Source organism: Dromiciops gliroides, chromosome 2 (assembly GCF_019393635.1).
Source record: "Dromiciops gliroides isolate mDroGli1 chromosome 2, mDroGli1.pri, whole genome shotgun sequence".
NCBI lineage: Eukaryota > Metazoa > Chordata > Mammalia > Microbiotheria > Microbiotheriidae > Dromiciops > Dromiciops gliroides.
In genome coordinates, this window is record NC_057862.1 from 213,759,229 (window position 1) to 213,777,464 (window position 18,236).

At 42.8% G+C, this 18,236-nt stretch overlaps 1 protein-coding gene across 2 annotated transcripts in view; it reads right to left on the bottom strand.

Moving 5' to 3' along the window:
- DDX24 (DEAD-box helicase 24) overlaps positions 1 to 18,236 on the bottom strand; it is a 91,738-nt gene that overhangs the window by 11,534 nt on the left and 61,968 nt on the right. For both annotated transcript variants that reach the window (XM_043983577.1, XM_043983578.1), the window contains exons 3-6: positions 13,343 to 13,720; positions 5,660 to 5,813; positions 3,416 to 3,931; positions 2,278 to 2,353 (exon numbers count right to left, since the gene is read on the bottom strand). In XM_043983577.1, coding sequence (XP_043839512.1) covers positions 2,278 to 2,353; positions 3,416 to 3,931; positions 5,660 to 5,813; positions 13,343 to 13,720 — 1,124 coding nt within the window. The remainder of the gene's footprint in view (positions 1 to 2,277; positions 2,354 to 3,415; positions 3,932 to 5,659; positions 5,814 to 13,342; positions 13,721 to 18,236) is intronic.

The following is an 18,236-nucleotide window of genomic DNA, read 5'->3' on the forward strand; positions in this document are numbered from 1 at the left end:
TTTGTGTTTTGTTTTTTTGCAGGGCAATGAGAGTTAAGTGACTTGCCCAGGGTCACACAACTAGTAAGTGTCAAGTGTCTGAGGTCGGATTTGAACTCAGGTACTCCTGAATCCAGGGCTGGTGCTTTATCCACTGTGCCACCTAGCTGCCCCCTAAAATGTGTTTTTTATGGTGAAGATGCCCTGCAGATATATTCCTCAATGTTAGCAAAGTTCAAACTGAAAAAGAAAGGAATAAACTGGAAAACCAATGTTCTGTCCCTGGCTCTTATTGCTTACTGTGTGACTTTAGACAAGTCAAAAGGCTGCCATTTCCTCCTAGAATCAGATAATAAGATTGCTGTGGAAATTGTAAATAATTACCCTCTCTACCTCATAGGATTATTGTAAATGTCAGATTAACAACAAACAAGTTAATTAACAAGTTAACCAAGTTAACTAAAGTCCTTCCATTCCTAATAGTCTGTCATTAGAGGGAGTGAACACAGCAATACATTCTTGGAGTGGGAAGGAACTTAAAGATCATCTCTTTCATTCTCATTATTTTAAAGATGAAGATTATAGGAGGAAGAGACCTGAATGGCAATGTGGTCCAGTCTCCTGCCTGGTGAAGGAAATCTTCTGTATAGCATTCCTGAAAATCATCATCCAGCCTCTCTATTCAACACCTCCAAGGACAGAGGACTCACTAACAGAAGCAGCCCATTCCATTATCAGATAGCTCAAGCTGTTCTAGATCCCTGATCACACTGGCATGGGAAATATCTTCACTAGTGGTGGCGGCAGTAGTAGTAGTGGTAGTAGTAGCAGTGATACATATATAGCCTAAATCTGATTGCTTATCTCCTCAGAGAGGGGGAACGAGAGGGAGGGAAGGAGGGATAGAATCTGGAGCTCCAAACTTTACATAAAACCCAGTAGTGATAGGAGTAGTAGGGGTGGTATCAGCAGTGGTAGTAGTAGTAGTGGCAGTAGTAGTAGTAATGGTAGTAGTAGTGATAATAAGGGTGGTGATGGTGGTAATGGTGGTGGTGGTGGTGGTGGTAGAAGAGGTAGTGGTTACAGTGGTGATGGCTGTAGTGGCAGTAGGAGTACTAGTAATAGTGGTGGTGGTAGTGGTGGTGGTGGTAGAAGTAGTATAATAACAACTAGCTTTTATATAGAGCTTTAAGGTTTGCACAGTGCTATACAAACATCTCATTTTATCCTCACAACAACCCTACAAGGAAGATGCTATTAATATCCTCATCTGAGGATACTGAAGCAGACCATGGCTAAATGACCCATCCAGAGTGTCACAGATGGTAAGTGTTTCAGGCCAGATTTGAACCAGAAGGCACCTGCTAGATTTAGAGGGCTTGGATGGACGTCCCACCTATGTAGCTTACTTTATCAACTTGAACAAGTCACAACCTCCCTAGGCCTCTTCAGTTCCGTCATCTGTACTATGAAGTGTTGGACTACAAAGCTTCTAAGTCCCTTCCAGTTCAAGATCTATGATCTGCTTCTCTGTAACTTCCATATATGGATTCTAGTTTGGCCTTTCTGGAGTCAAAGAAAACAAATCTAATTCCTCTTTTATATAACAGTAGCCCGTCAAAAATATGAAGGTCATTTCTCTTCCCTACCACCCCATCCCAGCCCCAGCACCGGCCTACTCCTCTTTGGGCTAAACATCCTCCATTCTCAATTCCTTCAACTGTCACTCCCTTCTGATCATCTACTTCTGGCACATACCAGCTTATCAATGTCCTTCCTCAAATGTGGTCCCTCGATCTGAGCATCCTCCTCCAGAAGCAGTCTGGCCAGGGGAAACCACAGAGACACTCTCACCAACCCCATCTGGACTCTCTGCCTCTCTCTACTACTGCGGCCAATTATGGGGTTAATTCTTTGGACTGCCATGTACACTGGGACAATGGTTAGTCTAGCCCCCTCAAGTAACCCTGTTCCTTTCACAAGCAGCTGTTTTCTTTCTTTCTTTCTTTTTTAAACACCCAGTATAGGGCTTTACCCTACATGAGAGGGGAAGTTATCTAAAATGTACGAGTGATGAGAGAAGCATCTAAAATCAATGGTTTAGAGCAGAACTGAGCTTTGTAGCTTTTTTTGGTTGGGGGGGAGGGGATAGTCTCTCTCTAAATAAATGTTATTGCTCACTGAGAAAAGGAAACAACTTGCAACTACTAAACTGGTTATGCACCATTCAATGATCTTTCAGATCACCAATGTAGGTTGGGAATCACCATACCCAAAAATGAACCCAAACATGCTCACCTGGTAATGGATGACATGCTGAACATCTGGAATATCCAAGCCCCGAGCAGCCACATCTGTTGATAGGAGAACACCACTGCAAGAGAAAGGATGGTGTTCAGGATCATTGAAAAGGAAAAATCCCTCATGATGAGAGCCACCAATCATTGGGCTAGTCTACAAAGAGAGAACTCTTATGGTAAGTTGAGGGATCATAGCGATGTAATTTGATATCTGAGAGAGCAGCATGATACAGGGTGGAAAAATACTGGTCTTAAGTGTTACAACTCATTATACTTACATACACATGTACACATATGTATAATGTACACATACATGTTGTGTGTATGTGTGTATACAAACACACATAAAACTCATATAACCTGGGGCAAATTATGTGACTTTTACTTCTCTGGGTCTCTTTTTCCTCATCTGCAAAATGAGGAGGTACCTACCAAGTCCTCCTAGCTTTAGGGTTCTTTCCAGGCCCATTCTAGGGGGAACAGTCCACATTCCAAGTTTCAGTCTAGCCTTTACCTCACAAAGACCACTTCTATCTAGCCATTTCTAACACTTTCTGCTCTGCGTTCTGAGGTCCCTCCTAGCCCTGACATTCCATGTTTTATTTCATGAACGGCAGTGAACTATTTGCTATAGAAATGAGCAACCCGTTGATCTGACAATACACCCAGAATAACAGAGCCTCTTCTAAGCCCTTTCTTTGGAACTGAGGGCTTGGAAGCTGATCTCCCTAGCCTGCTCCCCGTCCTTCCTCATCCCCTCAACCTGCCCAGTTTGAACTTTGCTTTTACTGAGGGATCGATCTACAGGGCATCTTCACTATAACAAACACATTTCGGTGCTCATGTGGCTCAATACAATTCCAGGGGATGTAGAAATGAGGTCAGCCCCAGGACTGTAAGAGCTCAATTAGACTGAAAAACACTCTCTCCATTTGCTGGATGAAGTTTCACAAGAAGTCAATCAAGGTTCAGCAAGGTTGCAGTGGCTGAAAGGCTACTGAGGTGGGGAGTGGTAGGAGGACACTTCAGAGGGACGACACCTGCCCACAGACTGACAGATAAGCTTCAGTTCCCTCCCTCCAGCTCTGCTGGCCTATTTATAAGGGGCTTGGGCCTGCCCTCCACCCTCAGCTTACTTGTCTCGTTCAGCAAACCGCTCTAGGTTTTTTAATCTTTGCTTCTGGTGCATGTTTGCATGCAAAGGAAGTGGATCTCGGTCCAGGATGGAGAGGAGAGCTGTGAGTCGTTTGATGCAGTCAATGCTATTGGCAAAGACCATAGTTCTCCCTGGGTACTGAAGCAGAAAGTAATAGAGATAGAAGTCCTTCTCCTCTTTGTCGCAATGGATTTTGGTCTCGGTCAGGGTCTCCACTGTGGCCTCTTTCCTTGTTAAGTCTATCACCTTTGGTTTTCCCCTCATCCCAATCTTCTGCATCAGCATGTCCAGCTTGCCCGTCTTGTCTATTTTTTTGGCATTTTTCTTCTGAAATACTCTGGCAGGTGCCTGGTGGACCAAAGTCAGCGTGGCAGAAAATACAAATGTCTGTCTTTGCGGATTATACTGGCTGTCATTCAGCATTTCCAGCAACTGGGAGAGTTCCACAAAGTGGCCTCTTTCAACCATTCTATCTGCCTCATCAATCACAAGGCACCTGTCCAAGCAAAGCATGTCTGTTAGTCATGACCCGCACCCATGCTCCAGTCCTCAGGCCCCCAAAGGCACCAGAGGCTTGCACCCCACACCATCTCAAAAGACTGCCTTCATGACACTCTGGCCTCTGCTTGTTAGATGCACAGAATGGCAGACTCGGGATCTCAGGAGTCACCTAAACAAGAATTCCCTCTGCCCTATGCTTTATGTTATGAATGATATACATTATAAAATATGGTATTTATATAATGATGACCCAGCCTTTGACTTAAATCTCCAGTGAAGGAGAACTCGCCATCTCTTGAGGAAGCCTATCCCACTTTGGGGGCAGCTCCAACTATTAGGAAGTTTCTCCTTATGGGCAGAAAGGTGGCAAAGTGGATAGAGTGCTGGGCCTGGAGTCAGGAAGACTCATCTTTGTGAGTTCAAATCTGGCTGTAGACACTTACTGGCTGGGTGACCCTGGGCAAGTCACTTAATCCTTTCTGCTTCAGTTCCTAGACAGTAAAATGAGCTAGAGAGGGAAATGGCAGACCACTGCAGTATCTTTGCCATGAAAATCCCAAATGAGGTCATGAAGATTTGGACACGACTGAAACAACCTAACAACAAACCTTTTATCAGTCTGAAACTGGCCTCTCTGAAGCTAAGTGTTGTTGAGCCTAGAAACAGAAAGACTTGAGTTCAAATTCAGCCAAACACTCACTGGCTATGTGGCCATGGGCAAGTCACTTAACCTCTGTCTCAGTTTCCTTATCTATAAAATGGGGATAATACCAGCACCTACCTCCCAGGGCTGTTATGAGGATCAAAGGAGATAATATCTGTAAAGCCTTTAGCACAGTATCTGGCACATGGAAATCCTTCCTTGCTTAATAAATCCTTCCTTTGTTCCTCCCTCTGGGCCAAGCAGAACACCAATCTCTCTTCCATGGGACAGTTCTTAAGATACTTGGCTAGGTACCACAGCCCCATTTCAGTTTCTTATGTCTAAGTTAAACTTCTTCACTTCCATCAACCTGTTCTCAAACTGCATTGTCTCTAGTCCCTTATCATCCTGAATATTCTGCGACTCAGAAGTTAGCATTATACTCCAATTACAGTCTGCCCAGGGTAGGGTACCAATAGGATGGATCTACATCTACTCATGCATCCCAAGGCCACAGAAGCAGTTTTGGCTATATTACACCTCTAGCTCATGCTGAGTTTGCAGACCACTAGGACCCCCAGTTCTTTTTCAAATGAATCTAGTCACCCTCTCCCCTATACTATATTCATAGAATTGATTCTTTAAACTATTTTCTTCTTTTAACCTAAAACTCAGGGGCAGCTAGGTGGCATAGTGGATAGAGCACCGACCCTGGAGTCAGGAGGACCTGAGTTCAAATCTGGCCTTAGACACTTACCACTTACTAGCTGTGTGACCCTGGGCAAGTCACTTAACCCCAAATGCCTCACCAAAAAAAAAATTTAAAAAAAATAAAACCCTCCCTTTAAGAAAAAAAAAAATGCTGTTAACCTAAAACTCTGAGGCTAGCAGACACTGTACACACTGAAAATGTCAGGGGAGCTCTAGTGCAGCCCTCTGGGACAAAAATGAGGCCTGCCATCCAGGCCATGTTACTAAATTGCTGGGGAAAAAACCAGGGTAACTGGATAACCAGGTCACCTAATTAGGAACAGGCAGGGTAGAAGGGAGGAAGGCAGGAGTTCACAAAGGCTCTTTTACCTGAGCTGCTTGAGATTTGAGAGGTGATGGTGTTGCTCTTTAATTAACTCCCACAGACGCCCGGGTGTGGCAATCACAATTTCTGGCCGGCGAGTCAGCAGCCTTTGCTGTTTCTGAGGAGCCATCCCACCAACCAAGAGAGCAGTTCTGATGCCTAGAACACAAGATAAAAGGACTCCAAGCATAATGAGACTTCGTACTTCCTAGCATAATCAGCAAGAGATGGGCAGTGATACATCAGAGACGCTAACTGAGTGACCCTGGGCAAGTCACTCCCAGAGTCCCAGACAACTCTACAAGAAATTTAAGTTGCTGAGACTGTGCCAACCTGCACTTGTAGAGGGAATTTCCTCTCTTAGGGATTACTTATGCCAACAAAATAATAAATTCAGTCTCTTGTCTGAATTAGCCCATGTAAGCTGGGCATCTACTAAACACCCAGAAGGAGCAGCTCTCCAAGTCCACATAGGATGCAGCAAACACCCTATGACCCTGTTTAAAGCATTTTGACCAGGCTAAAGATTTTGAGAGTGTTAATATCATAAGGATGGCATGTGAAAAGGGAGATGGAGCCTGGTGACAAGTGAGACCACTTTCAAGTCTGGTAATCCAAGAGGGCTACAGGGGAAAGGTGACATCTGGGCTAGACGAAGAAGGATCACTGAATTTCAGCATTAGGAAGGCTCTATGTTGGTGGTCATCTAAAGAATTCCCTCTGCCACTCATTTGTAGGAAGGTTTTCCTGACATCAAACATAACTAAGCCCTTCTACAAATATTTGGGCGGGGGGGGGGGGGGGGCGGAATTTTTTCCCCTGGAGTCAAAGACAGCCATGTGGCACAATGGAGGGAGAGTTAGACCTGAAGAGTTCAAATCCAGCCACAGACACTGACTGTGTGACCTTGGGCAAGTCACTTAATATGTTTGTCTCAGTTTCCCCAAATGAAAAATGGGAATAATAACAGCACCTACCTACAGGGTTGCTGTTAAATGAAATAACTGTAAAAGTACTTAGCAGAGTGCCTGGCACACAGTGTGGCTATATACACATGCTCCCTGCTCTCCCCGCAAAAGAAGTCTAATCCCTTTCCCAAATGATAGGCTTCCAAGTATTTTAAAACAGCTGGCATGCTTCCCTGAGCCTTCTCTCCCCAAAACTAAACAGGTCCCTCCACCAATTTTTAATCTGATACTGGCTTTAGGCATTCCACCATTCTGAATGCCCTCCTCTGTAACTGACCGTGATGATATAGAGAAGGTCTAAGCAGGATGGATTAGCCCTAGATCACATTCGCTTTCCTGGCAGCCACATCACACAGCTGACTCACACAGAGCTTAAGAATTCATACAAAACCCCAGATATTTTTCAAATGAACTGTGATCTAACCACATGTTCCCATTTCTAGTTTGTCAAGATGTTTTCTGGATCCTGGTTCTGTCATCCAGCCTGTTAATCATCCCTCCTAGTCCCATGATATCTGTACATTTTATTAGGATGCTATTATCTTAGCCTTCAACCCAGTCACTGTTTTAAATGGCAAACGGCACAGGCCCAGGCCCCCATCCTTGGGGCCCTCCTCTGGAAACTGCCTTCCAAGTAAACAAAGAACCACTGGTGACTGTCATTTGAGTGTAGACCTTCAGGTGGTTCAGAATCCACTTCATTCACTATCTCTACTCTATGCCACATCTCTCAGTTGGGGAAGGGTATGTGGGGTTATCCAAATGGGAAAGAAGACCATGAGCAAAAGCAGAGGGGCAGGAAAATATAAAGCGTGTTAAGGGGCAGTTAGGTGGCGCAGTGGATAAAGCAGCAGCCCTGGATTCAGGAGGACCTGAGTTCAAATTCGACCCCAGGCACTTGACACTTACTACCTGTGTGACCCTGGGCAAGTCACTTAACCCTCATTGCCCCACCAAAAAAAAAAAAAGCATGTTGAAGGAGCAACCAGTAGCACAGATTGGCAGGACTGTTGGGTACCTATTAAATAATAAAGTGATATTTATATTATTTTTCTAATATCTATTAGAATCAGAAGGAACCTCAGAGGTCATCTACTGAAATTTTACTTACAGATAAGAAAATGGATACCCAAAGAGATATAACTTGGTCAAGGTCACATAGCTACTAAAGTGAAACTAGCAAAGAACCCCAAAATGCAAACCCTCCCCCCTTTCACAACTATTTTCATGACATCATTCAATTTATCATTTATCCAATGCCTCGTGAGTGCAGAGTACTATGATAAATCCTGAGAAAGACACAGAGCTCAGATAAGACATATGGCATTCTTGAGTCATAGGGGATGAGACACAAACACAGGTGATTTCTATACTCAATGTTACGTAATAAGCATGAAGGAGAGGTATAAAACATAGGGAGAGGTAAGGACTAAGGGTTGGTACCAACCAAGAGGATTAAAGGTTCCTTCCAGGAACTTAAGATAGTCCATCAATTAATGAATAAGTATTTAGTAAATGGCTATTATGAGTTAGCCACGAAGGATACAAATACAAAGACTGAACCAATCCTTGCTGGCAGGGAGCTTGCATTCTAAAACTCTAAGGTCAATGCAAAAGAGACTGATTTGGAGTAAATGAAGCTATGGGAATGAATAAACATGCTGTAAGGGTATCACTAATCTTTATTAATAATAGCTAACATTGTAGATGATATGATGTTATACTTAGAAGTAAAGGTTTATTTTAAAAAATAACAGCGAACACTGAGATATCATTTTATACCTATCTGATTGGCTAAAATGACTGAAGGAGAAGAAAGTGGCAGCGGCAGATGTTGGAGGGATGTGGAAAAATTGGGACATTAATTCACTGCTGGTAGAACTGTGAATTGATCCAACCATTTTGGAGAGCAATCTGGAATTATGCCCAAAGAGCTATTTAACTGCCCTTTGGCCCAGCAATACCACTTCTAGCTCTATTTCCCAAGATGATCAGGGGAAAAGGAAAATAATCTACATGTGCTAAAATATTTATAGCAGCTCTCTTTGTGGTGGCAAAGAATTAGAAATTGTGGGGATGCCCATCTACTGGGGAATGGCTGAACTGAACAAGTTGTGGCATATGATTGTGATGGAATACTACACTGAGTTATAAAAAATGATGAGCTCAATGATCTTAGTCTGTCCATGACTTGCACAAAATAAGAAGAGTAAAATGAGAAGAACCAAAGAACATCATTAATGGCAATATTGTTTTGAGAAAATCTTTGAGCAACTAAGTCATCCTGACTATTATAAATACCCAAATTAACTACAAAAGACCTATGAAGGAAAATGCTATCTGCATTCAGAAAAAGATCTGATAAATAGAAGTATGTATATAAGGTTTACACACACACACACACACACACACACACACACACACACACACACACACATTTGTGTCTAATGGTAGCCACAGGCAGGGAGGAGGAGGAAAAAAGAAAAAAGAAAGTTACATGATAACTTTATTATATATTTAATAGGAATAGTAAGTTGTACATTTGCAGTTTTGTGTGCAGTCATCTTTTTCTCTGTTCTACTATGTTATGGAAATGTTTGTTTTATTTCTTAAGTTCAGAATAAAATTTAAAAATTATAATAAAAAAGAAATATAATATCTAATATTAATATAACACTTTCGGGTTTGCAAGTGCTTTATCTACATAGACAAAGAAGGGCCAAGACAAGAAATCAGAGAATTCCACTTTAAGGGACATTGAGATGTGGAACAAGAGAGACACAAAAAGGGAAGGGAGAGGAAGAAGAAAAGGGAAAACAGAGGAAGAAGGAGGAAAGAGAGGAAAAGGGGGAGAAGGAAGGAAAGAGGGGAGAGAGAAGTGATGTGGAGAATCAGAAAGGAAGAAGGGAGAGAGAAAAAGGGGAGAGGGAGACAAGAGAGGGAAGAAGAGAGAGATAGAGATAGAGACAGGGAAGGCTAATCCCATTTAACCAATCTCATTTATCACCATTTCCCCCAAAACAGAGCCTCTACTGTCATCACTAGTGAAAGTAAGATCTATGAAGGGCACTGAATACCAGGGTGAGCAGTCTGGATGCTATTGATGAGACAAGCTATGTCCACTTTCAAATGCATTCACAGAACAAGAGACATGCAGCCTTCCTGGGGCCAGAGCTGCCCAGATACCTAGGAGCTGCTGAATGACCAAAAGTGTCAGATGACTGAGCCCTTGACACTGACAAGTGGCTTGATCTAATAAGAACCCTGAAGTAGCCAAACAAAGCAACCTGAGGACTGTCTACATGGCAGATGTGTGAGATTCTAAGTAACATGAAGGAGAGGAAAGGATGGGACAGAATTGACCTTGGGAAAAACAAAACCTCAGTCTCTGCAAAAACAAAATCTGTTTCCACACTGGGTAAGTTTCCAAACAAATGGCAAGAATTTAAGAGTCATCAGTGATAAGAAAAAATAAAAACCTACAGACAAATGAAGTGGTTGATATTTTTCTCAAGTCTTTCAAGAGATTCTGCCTTGAGAAAAAGACAGAATGGTGAAAAAGTCCCCTTCCATTCAAAGATCTAGAACCAGAGTTTTCCTGACATGCAGGTCTGAACATGGGACTCCCCTATTTCATTCAATTCAATGGCTCCCTATTGTCTTAATGTAAACTGCACAGATTCATTTTCAAAGCCCCACACAAACTGGCCCCAAAATGAGATGCAAACGATGTTTTCCCATTCCGCAATCCAGCCGAATTGCCCTTCCCTCTGTTATGCACACAACACACTCTGCTGCCAACTCCTCAACATCCCCTCACCTGGAATGCCCTCTCTATCTCTCTAATCCCACAGAGGTCCTCTCTTTAAAGATGTAGCACAGGCACCATCATCTATATGAAGCCTTTCTTCATGCCCCCACCTGCTAAAGTCCTGTCTTCTAAACTATCTTGTATGTAATCACTTTGTATGATTTTTATTTATTAACTTATGTTTATGGTGAATGCGTGTGTGTATATTGGGGGGGGGGGCGGGGCCGGACAATGAAGGTTAAGTGACTTGCCCTGGGTCACACAGATAGTAAGTGTCAAGTGTCTGAAGCTGGATTTGAACTCATGTCCTCCTGAATCCAGGGCTGGTGCTTTATCCACTGTGCCACCTAGCTGCCCCCGACTATATTATTATAAATACTTATCTCCTCCTTAAAATGTTAGCTGACTACAATCACTGTTTCACTTTCTGTACTTGGATCCTCAGCACCTAGGACAGTAATTGCAAATCCTTAATAAAGTACAAGGCATGGAATCATGAAGAGCTGAATTCAAATTCAGCATCACACACTTCCTAGCTGTGTAACCCTGGGCAAGTTATTTATCCTTGGTCAGTTTCCTGTATCTGTAAAATATATCCGTCCTCCCTACAGTATCTGTAAAATGGAGATAATCAGGGCAGCTAGGTGGCGCAGTGGATAAAGCACCAGCCCTGGATTCAGGAGGACCTGAGTTCAAATCCGGCCTCAGACACTTGACGCTTACTGGCTGTGTGACCCTGGGCAAGTCACTTAACCCTCATTGCCCTGCGCCCCCCCCCCCAAAAAATGGAGACAATCACAACACCTACCTCCCAGCATTGTTGTAAGGACCAAACGATGTAACTGTAAAACACTTAGCACAGTGCCTGGCACATAGTAAGCACTATATGTTAGCTGCTATCATCATCATCATCATGGCTGACTGATGATAGAAGGCACCTAAGGCCAGCTAGCAAAACCTCTTCACTTTACAAATGAGGATAGTGAGGCCCAGGGAGGTTAAATAGCTTGCCCAAGGTCACAGAGCTAGTAAGGTGTGAAAACTAAACATATGCTGTAATTGAGTCTGTTCTCTAACCTTATTCTATATTTTATACATCAACCTAAGCCTTGTCTTTGTCTCTGAGTGAAGCTCATGAATTCAAAAGTTCAGTCTCTCTCTCTCTCAAGTTAGATTGCAGAAGTTCAGTTTTCCTATCAATCACTTTTAATTAAAGAAAAATTCTGAGCTAAGCTTAGAGATTCAATACTCTCATCAAACACTCTAAGGGAACTGTTATCTCAGCACCACCTGCAAGTCACTTTGTGCCAAGGAAACTTGTCATCGCTCATGATTTTATCTCCTAAGAAACTTCATGACATTTGCATGTCATCTTTGAGTGCGTGCAAGCTGACCCAGTCCTAGCTTTCCAGTCTTATCTTACTCAGGATGAGAGGTGGGTTCCATAAATCCAGAAACCATTCCTCTAACACAGAGAGGGGTGGTCTTGGTCCCACATTGTCCTTTGTGTAACCAATCATAATTCCTCACCCCCATGATGCTGCCAACCCTATAACCAACTGTATTATTTCCTCACCTCCCCTGTTCTGTTCTTTGTTCTATGCTTATAAAAAGAAGTTGCATCTCTGTATCAACAATGTGTGATGATCAACTGTGATAGATTTAACTCTTCTCAGCAATACAATGATCCAAGATAATTCCAAAGGACTCATGACGAAAAATGTTCTCCACATCCAGAAAAAAGAACTGTTGAATCTAGATGCAGATTGAACCATACTGTTTCTACTTTTTTTGTTTTTGTTTTTTGAGGTTTTTGCCTTTTATTCTGATTCTTCTTTCACAGCAAGACTAATGCAGAAATATGTTTAATGTGATTGTACATATATAACCTATAACAAATTGCTTACTGTCTTGAGGAGGGGGGAAGGAAGAGAGGGAGAAAAATTTGGAACTAGAAATCTTATAAAAACAAATGTTGAAAACTATTCTACTTAGAACTAGAAAATAATAAAATACTTTTATGATTAAAAAAAAAGAAGTTGCATCTCCAATTCTTGATCTTGGGTTCACTGAGGCAGTCATCAGACTATCTATCTATCTACCTATCTATCTATTTTTTATTTATTTATTTTTGGTGAGGCAATTGGGGTTAAGGGACTTGCCCAGGGTCACACAGGTAGTAAGTGTCAAGTGTCTGAGGCCGGCTTTGAACTCAGGTCCTCCTGCATCCAGGGCTGGTGCTTTATCCACTGCCCCACCTAGCTGCCCCCTAGACCTATTTTATTAACAGGTCTGTGCCCTGTGAATAAACTGTTATCTTGCTCAGAGAATACAAAGAAGTGGGATTTGAACGCAAGTCACCTGGTTACAATCAGTTCTCTTTCTCCTGTGGCATCTCATAGCTGTTCATATTCTGTTTAGTTGTTAAGTCAAGCTTAGACAGTACAAACAGATAGAAATCCAAACTCAGGATCAGGAGCCCTTACTAGCTGTGTGATTCTGGACTAGCTGTTCTCCCTTACTGGCCCTGTTTTCTTATCTGTAAAAGGAGAATGATCTCCAACCTGACTACTTCATAAGGTTGTGAGAACTGAATGAGACTGTGTGTGTCTCACACACACACACACACACACACACACACACACACACACATATGGCTTTACCATCAGGAAAGAAAAGGTAATTATTGTAATGGCCACATTTTGATGAGATGAAAAACCACATCTCTTGTGACCCAGTAACTGCTGTAACCTTTAGATAAGGTGAAGGCTAAATAGCAACATGTTCCTCTTTCAAATATAAAACTTTAAAAACCCATTATTTCACCATGAGGTCAGCGCCTACCAGGCAGGGCAGCCCAAGTAACCATAACACAAGGCCACATGGGGAGAGACGTGCGGGAAGCTTACCTGTAAACTTAGCCACAGCATCAATATGGTGTTTGACTTGCACAGCCAGCTCCCTAGTGGGTGTCAGAACAAGTCCAAGCAATGGGTTACTACACTTTCTGTGGAGCTTTTCATCATCAAACTCCAGCTTTATGTCACCAGACTCCTTTTTGTCACCTGAACTGTGAGATAGGTCTTCATCCTCTTCTTCTCTTTCCACTGGTGGGGGGTGCAGTGTTTCATTACTGTCATCAGAAGAATCACCCTCATCCCCTGAGCACGCTCCATCATCCTCAGAGTGACCTCCAGCCTGCCCCTGGCTGGTCTGTTTCTGTTCCTCCTGCCAGCGCAACACTGAGTGAATCATGGGGATGGCAAAGGCCAGGGTCTTCCCGCTTCCTTGGAAGGAAGAAAAGAGAGCAAACAGAAAAATACAAGTGGTTCAGGATTAGGATAGGTTTTTTTCCCCTTGCTTTGAGTCACAGATGGCCCTAGAGACCAGTTACCCAGCTAGACATATTAGTACAACTATTGAGAAGCAGTGGTGGTGGAGGAGATAGGTAGCCTCCAGGCCACAAAGACCTGGCTTCAAATCCCACCTCTGACATATCTTGGCTGTGTGACCCTGGACAAGGTGCTTCTTCCCTAAATACCCCCAGACAATTCTTAAGACTAAAAGTTACGGAGCAAGTACCAATCTGCATTACAACATGCAGTTTCCTCCCTGGGAGCTATCTATGCCAAAGAACTCACAGGCCTGGTCCAAAAAAAGAAGTGCTACTATTGTGATGAAGATGGTGCTGATGGCAATGATGGTATCCATCATAACAGCAACTCACATTTCTGTAGTGTTTTGTAGTAGTTTACAGAACATCCAAGTAAGGACAGGTTTATAATGTGGAAGGTAGAGCACTGGGCCTGCAGTCAGGAAAACCAAAGTTCAAATTTGACCTCAGGTTCTACTAGCTCTGTGTGTGTGTGCGTGTGTGTGTGTGTGTGTGTGTGTGTGTGTGTGTGTGTGTGTGTGAGACAGAGACAGACAGACTGACAGAAAGAGAGAGAGTGAGTGACCAACCCTGGAAAAGTCCCTTAACTTATCTGCTTCAGTTTCCTCATCTGTAAAATAAAGATTAAAAACAGTACCTTCCTCCAAGGGTTGTTATGAGGATTAAAAGAGATAATATCTGTAGTGTTATACAAACCTAAAAACGCTCTGTAAATATGGTGTTATCATCAATAATACCACATTTATATTGATATTATTATCACTGATAATAATCATGATGTTGTAAAAAAATTAATTATTAACTATATCTAATTTGGAAAATTATATAATTAGATTTATGAAAAATTATAATTATATGAAAAATGATAAGTTTAGAGAAATTATAATTGGGCCGTAAGTCCTTTCGTGGTCGCCATTAAAATGTAGAAATATTTTAAATGACTGGGGCTAATTTTGGGGGGACTAATTTGTGGATGACTAATTCTGGGACTGTTGACTATTTGGCTATCTGACTGCTGTTAATTTAATGTGGGCCGTTTATAAAGTTCCACCACACTGCTCTACTCCCAAATTGATAAGCAAAATATTAAGAAGCCTCTTAACTAAATAATCCAAACAGAGTTTATTTATGAGATACTATTTAAAATTAAGAATACAGAGAAATAAAATGTACAACCTGACTGCTTTCCTGCGGTCTCTTTCCACTGGTCTCTTTCCCACCTGCTGGGCTTCGGAACTTTTTGAATACAATAAGGGCCTTAGCCACCTAACTACTCTTAATCTTCACTTTCTTGACCCTTCTGTGCTCTCCGCTGCCTCCTGTTCTGTCTGTCTGCTCCATCCTCTGCCGCCTTTGTCTCCCCTCTAATTTTGTCCTCTGGCCTTTCCTCCTTGCCCCTAGTCCTGCGTTACTATTCTTCTCGTCCCCCCGACAGATCCCTTCTAATCTCACTCCCAGGTCTATATATACCTTTTCTTCCCTCCACTCAAATCTCCGGGCTTCCTGCACCCCCACAGACCAAGCTAATCTGCCAGTCAGGGCTGCGGCTGGGGGGGGGGGGGTGCGCTCAAGCTTCACGTGCCTCAGCACAGGCTACACCAGAGCCCAGCATCTCTGAGATACCTCCACTCAGGGCAGAGGGAGCTGTGGACTTTTCCCCCCAGCTGTCTGACCAGGGTCTTGTATGGCCCACAGGGCTTTTTGGCTCAGCTGAAGCTGAGGAGGAGGGGAAGAGACCCTGAGGGCCTAAGGCTTTCTAATCTCAGCCTAAAGGTAGGGTCCCCAAATCAAAATAAATTGCCACAATGTGCATTTTGAACCCAGTGCTAATTATGGCTTTGTAATTTACAAAAGATTAATCAATTCAATAAACATTAAGTACTTACTCTATGCAAAGGCCTGGTGTCATTTAAAGGAATAGCTTGTATTTTCTATAGACTTTTTTCCTCACAATATTACTGGAAAGTCATGCAAGTGTCAGTGACCCTACTTTAGAGATAAGAAACTGAGGGAGGGACACAGACACACACACACACACACACACACACACACACGCAAACACACACTCTCTCTGTCTCTCTCTCTGCTAGAAAGTTGTGGTATGTGGGTGGTGTGAGGTTTAGAGGACTAGCAACCAGCTGAGAAAGATATTGCAGGGAAGCTTGGCCATGAGGAGAAAGCCTGTGACTTGGAAACCATGTGACTTTAGTGTCTGGAAGTTACCGCCTGTTAGTTGTGTCAATCAAAGTTACCATCCAATCAGCTTGGAGCTGTGTGTGTGTGTGTGTGTGTGTGTGTGTGTGTGTGTGTGTGTGTGTGTGTGTGTGTGTGTGGACGGTCCTGCTTCCTGTTTCACAGGAGGTTCTGGGATAAGCCACTGAGGCGAGGTCCTTTCCATTCCTGACTTGGGCTTGGTGGCAGAGGCAGGAGGGACAGGCAGAATAGGGACACTTTATCCACGTGTTTCTCTTTACTAACCCCAATATACTTTAATAAATATTCAATGCCCAAAGATTGGTGCTATACGTTTTCTAATTTAAAGCGACCACTCATTAGACTTTAGACATCACAGCTAGAATTTTAGGTCCTTACAGTGAGGAGAGGTATGATGCAAAGAAGTATTGATATTAATGTAGTGATGGAAAGAACTCCATATACCAGGAGAGAAGAACTCACAGAATGACATTATTTCAGTGTTGGAAGGAACCTCAGCAGACATCTGGTTCAAGCAATACCCCAAAAGGAACCCCAACTGCAACATATATGGCAAGTGGTTATGTAATAATAAAAGCTAACATTTATATAACACCTACTATGTTCCAGGCACTATGCTAGGCACTTTACAATTATTATCTCATTTGATCCTCACAACAAACTAAGGTAGGTGCTGTTATTAGCTCCATTTTACAAATAAGGAAACTGAGGCAGTCAGTGATTTGCCTTGTACACACGGCTACTAAGTGCTTGAGGCCAAATTTGAACTCAGGTCTTCTTGACTCTGGGTTGGTGCACTATCCATTGTGCTGCCTAGCTTGGCTCTACCTGAAGACCCTGAATGAGGGGAAGCCTTCTACATCACAGATAGCAGCTCTTACAACTCTGGCAGGAACTCTTTGCCTAGATACGATTCCTTCAAACTTCCACCAGCATGGTGGTGATGTTGTTCAGTCATTTTTAGTTGTGTCCAACTCTTTGCGACCCCATTTGAGGTGTTCTTGGCAGAGATACTGGAGCGGTTTGCCATTTCCTTCTCCCACTCATTTTACAAATGAGGAAATTGGGGCAAGCAGGGTTAAGTGACTTGCCCAGAGTCACATAGCTAATAAGTGTCTGAGGCCAGATTTGAATTTAGGAAGATAATGGGAGAGGAACAGTAAGAGGGCCCAGACCAAAGAGAACAGAAAAGTAAATAGTGAATAACAAAGCTGAAAAGGTAGACTGGGGCCAGGTTATAAAAGGCATTAAATGTCAAGCAGGGAAGTTTATATTTATCCTAGAGATAATAGAGAACCCCTAGAGTTTACTGAGCAAGTAAGTAACATGGTCAGATTCTCACTTTAAGAAAATCACTTGAGTAGCTGAGTGGAGAATGGACTGAAGTGGGGAGAGCCTGGGGGCATCGAGACCAATTAGGAAGCCATTAAACTAAAGTCAGGTCCCAATTAGTGAGAATAATGAATCCACAAAGAGATTGCGTTCTTTGAACTCACACAGCATATTGCAATTGGGCTGTGACCAATTACCCAATTTTACGTAATTACAATTTCAAATGTATACATACAGCCACTTCCTGGATTGACAGTTTTGTGCAAATCAGGAGAGGTGAAGGGGGGCTGAATGGAAGTGAAAGGGTCAGATGTCAGATACTGCACGTATGTTTGTGGAGGTGAGTTTGACTTTGCTGACAAAATTCTAGAACATATTCCTAAGGGGATATTTTATAAGCACTTGGAAAAAGAAAATGGTCATCATCAAGAGAGAACATAGTTTCAGCAAGAATGGAACATGCCAAGGGGGCAGCTAGGTGGTGCAGTGGATAAAGCACCGGCCCTAGATTCAGGAGGACCTAAGTTCAAATCCAGCCTCAGACACTTGACACTAGCTGTGTGACCCCAGGCAAGACACTTAACCCTCATTGCCCCACCAAAAAAGACAAACAAAAAACCCCTACAAGAACGGAACATGCCAAGCTAAAATAATTTTCTCTTTTTCTTAGGGTTACTAGACCACATAAGGTCAAGAGAATGCCATAGATAATGTTGTTCAGTCATTTCAGTCGTGTCTAAGTGTTCATGACCTCATTTGGGGTTTTCTTGGTAGATACTGGCTTGCCATTTCCTTCTCCAGCTCATCTTACAAATGAGAAAACTGAGGCAAACAGGGTTATAGTGACTTGCCCAGGGTCACAC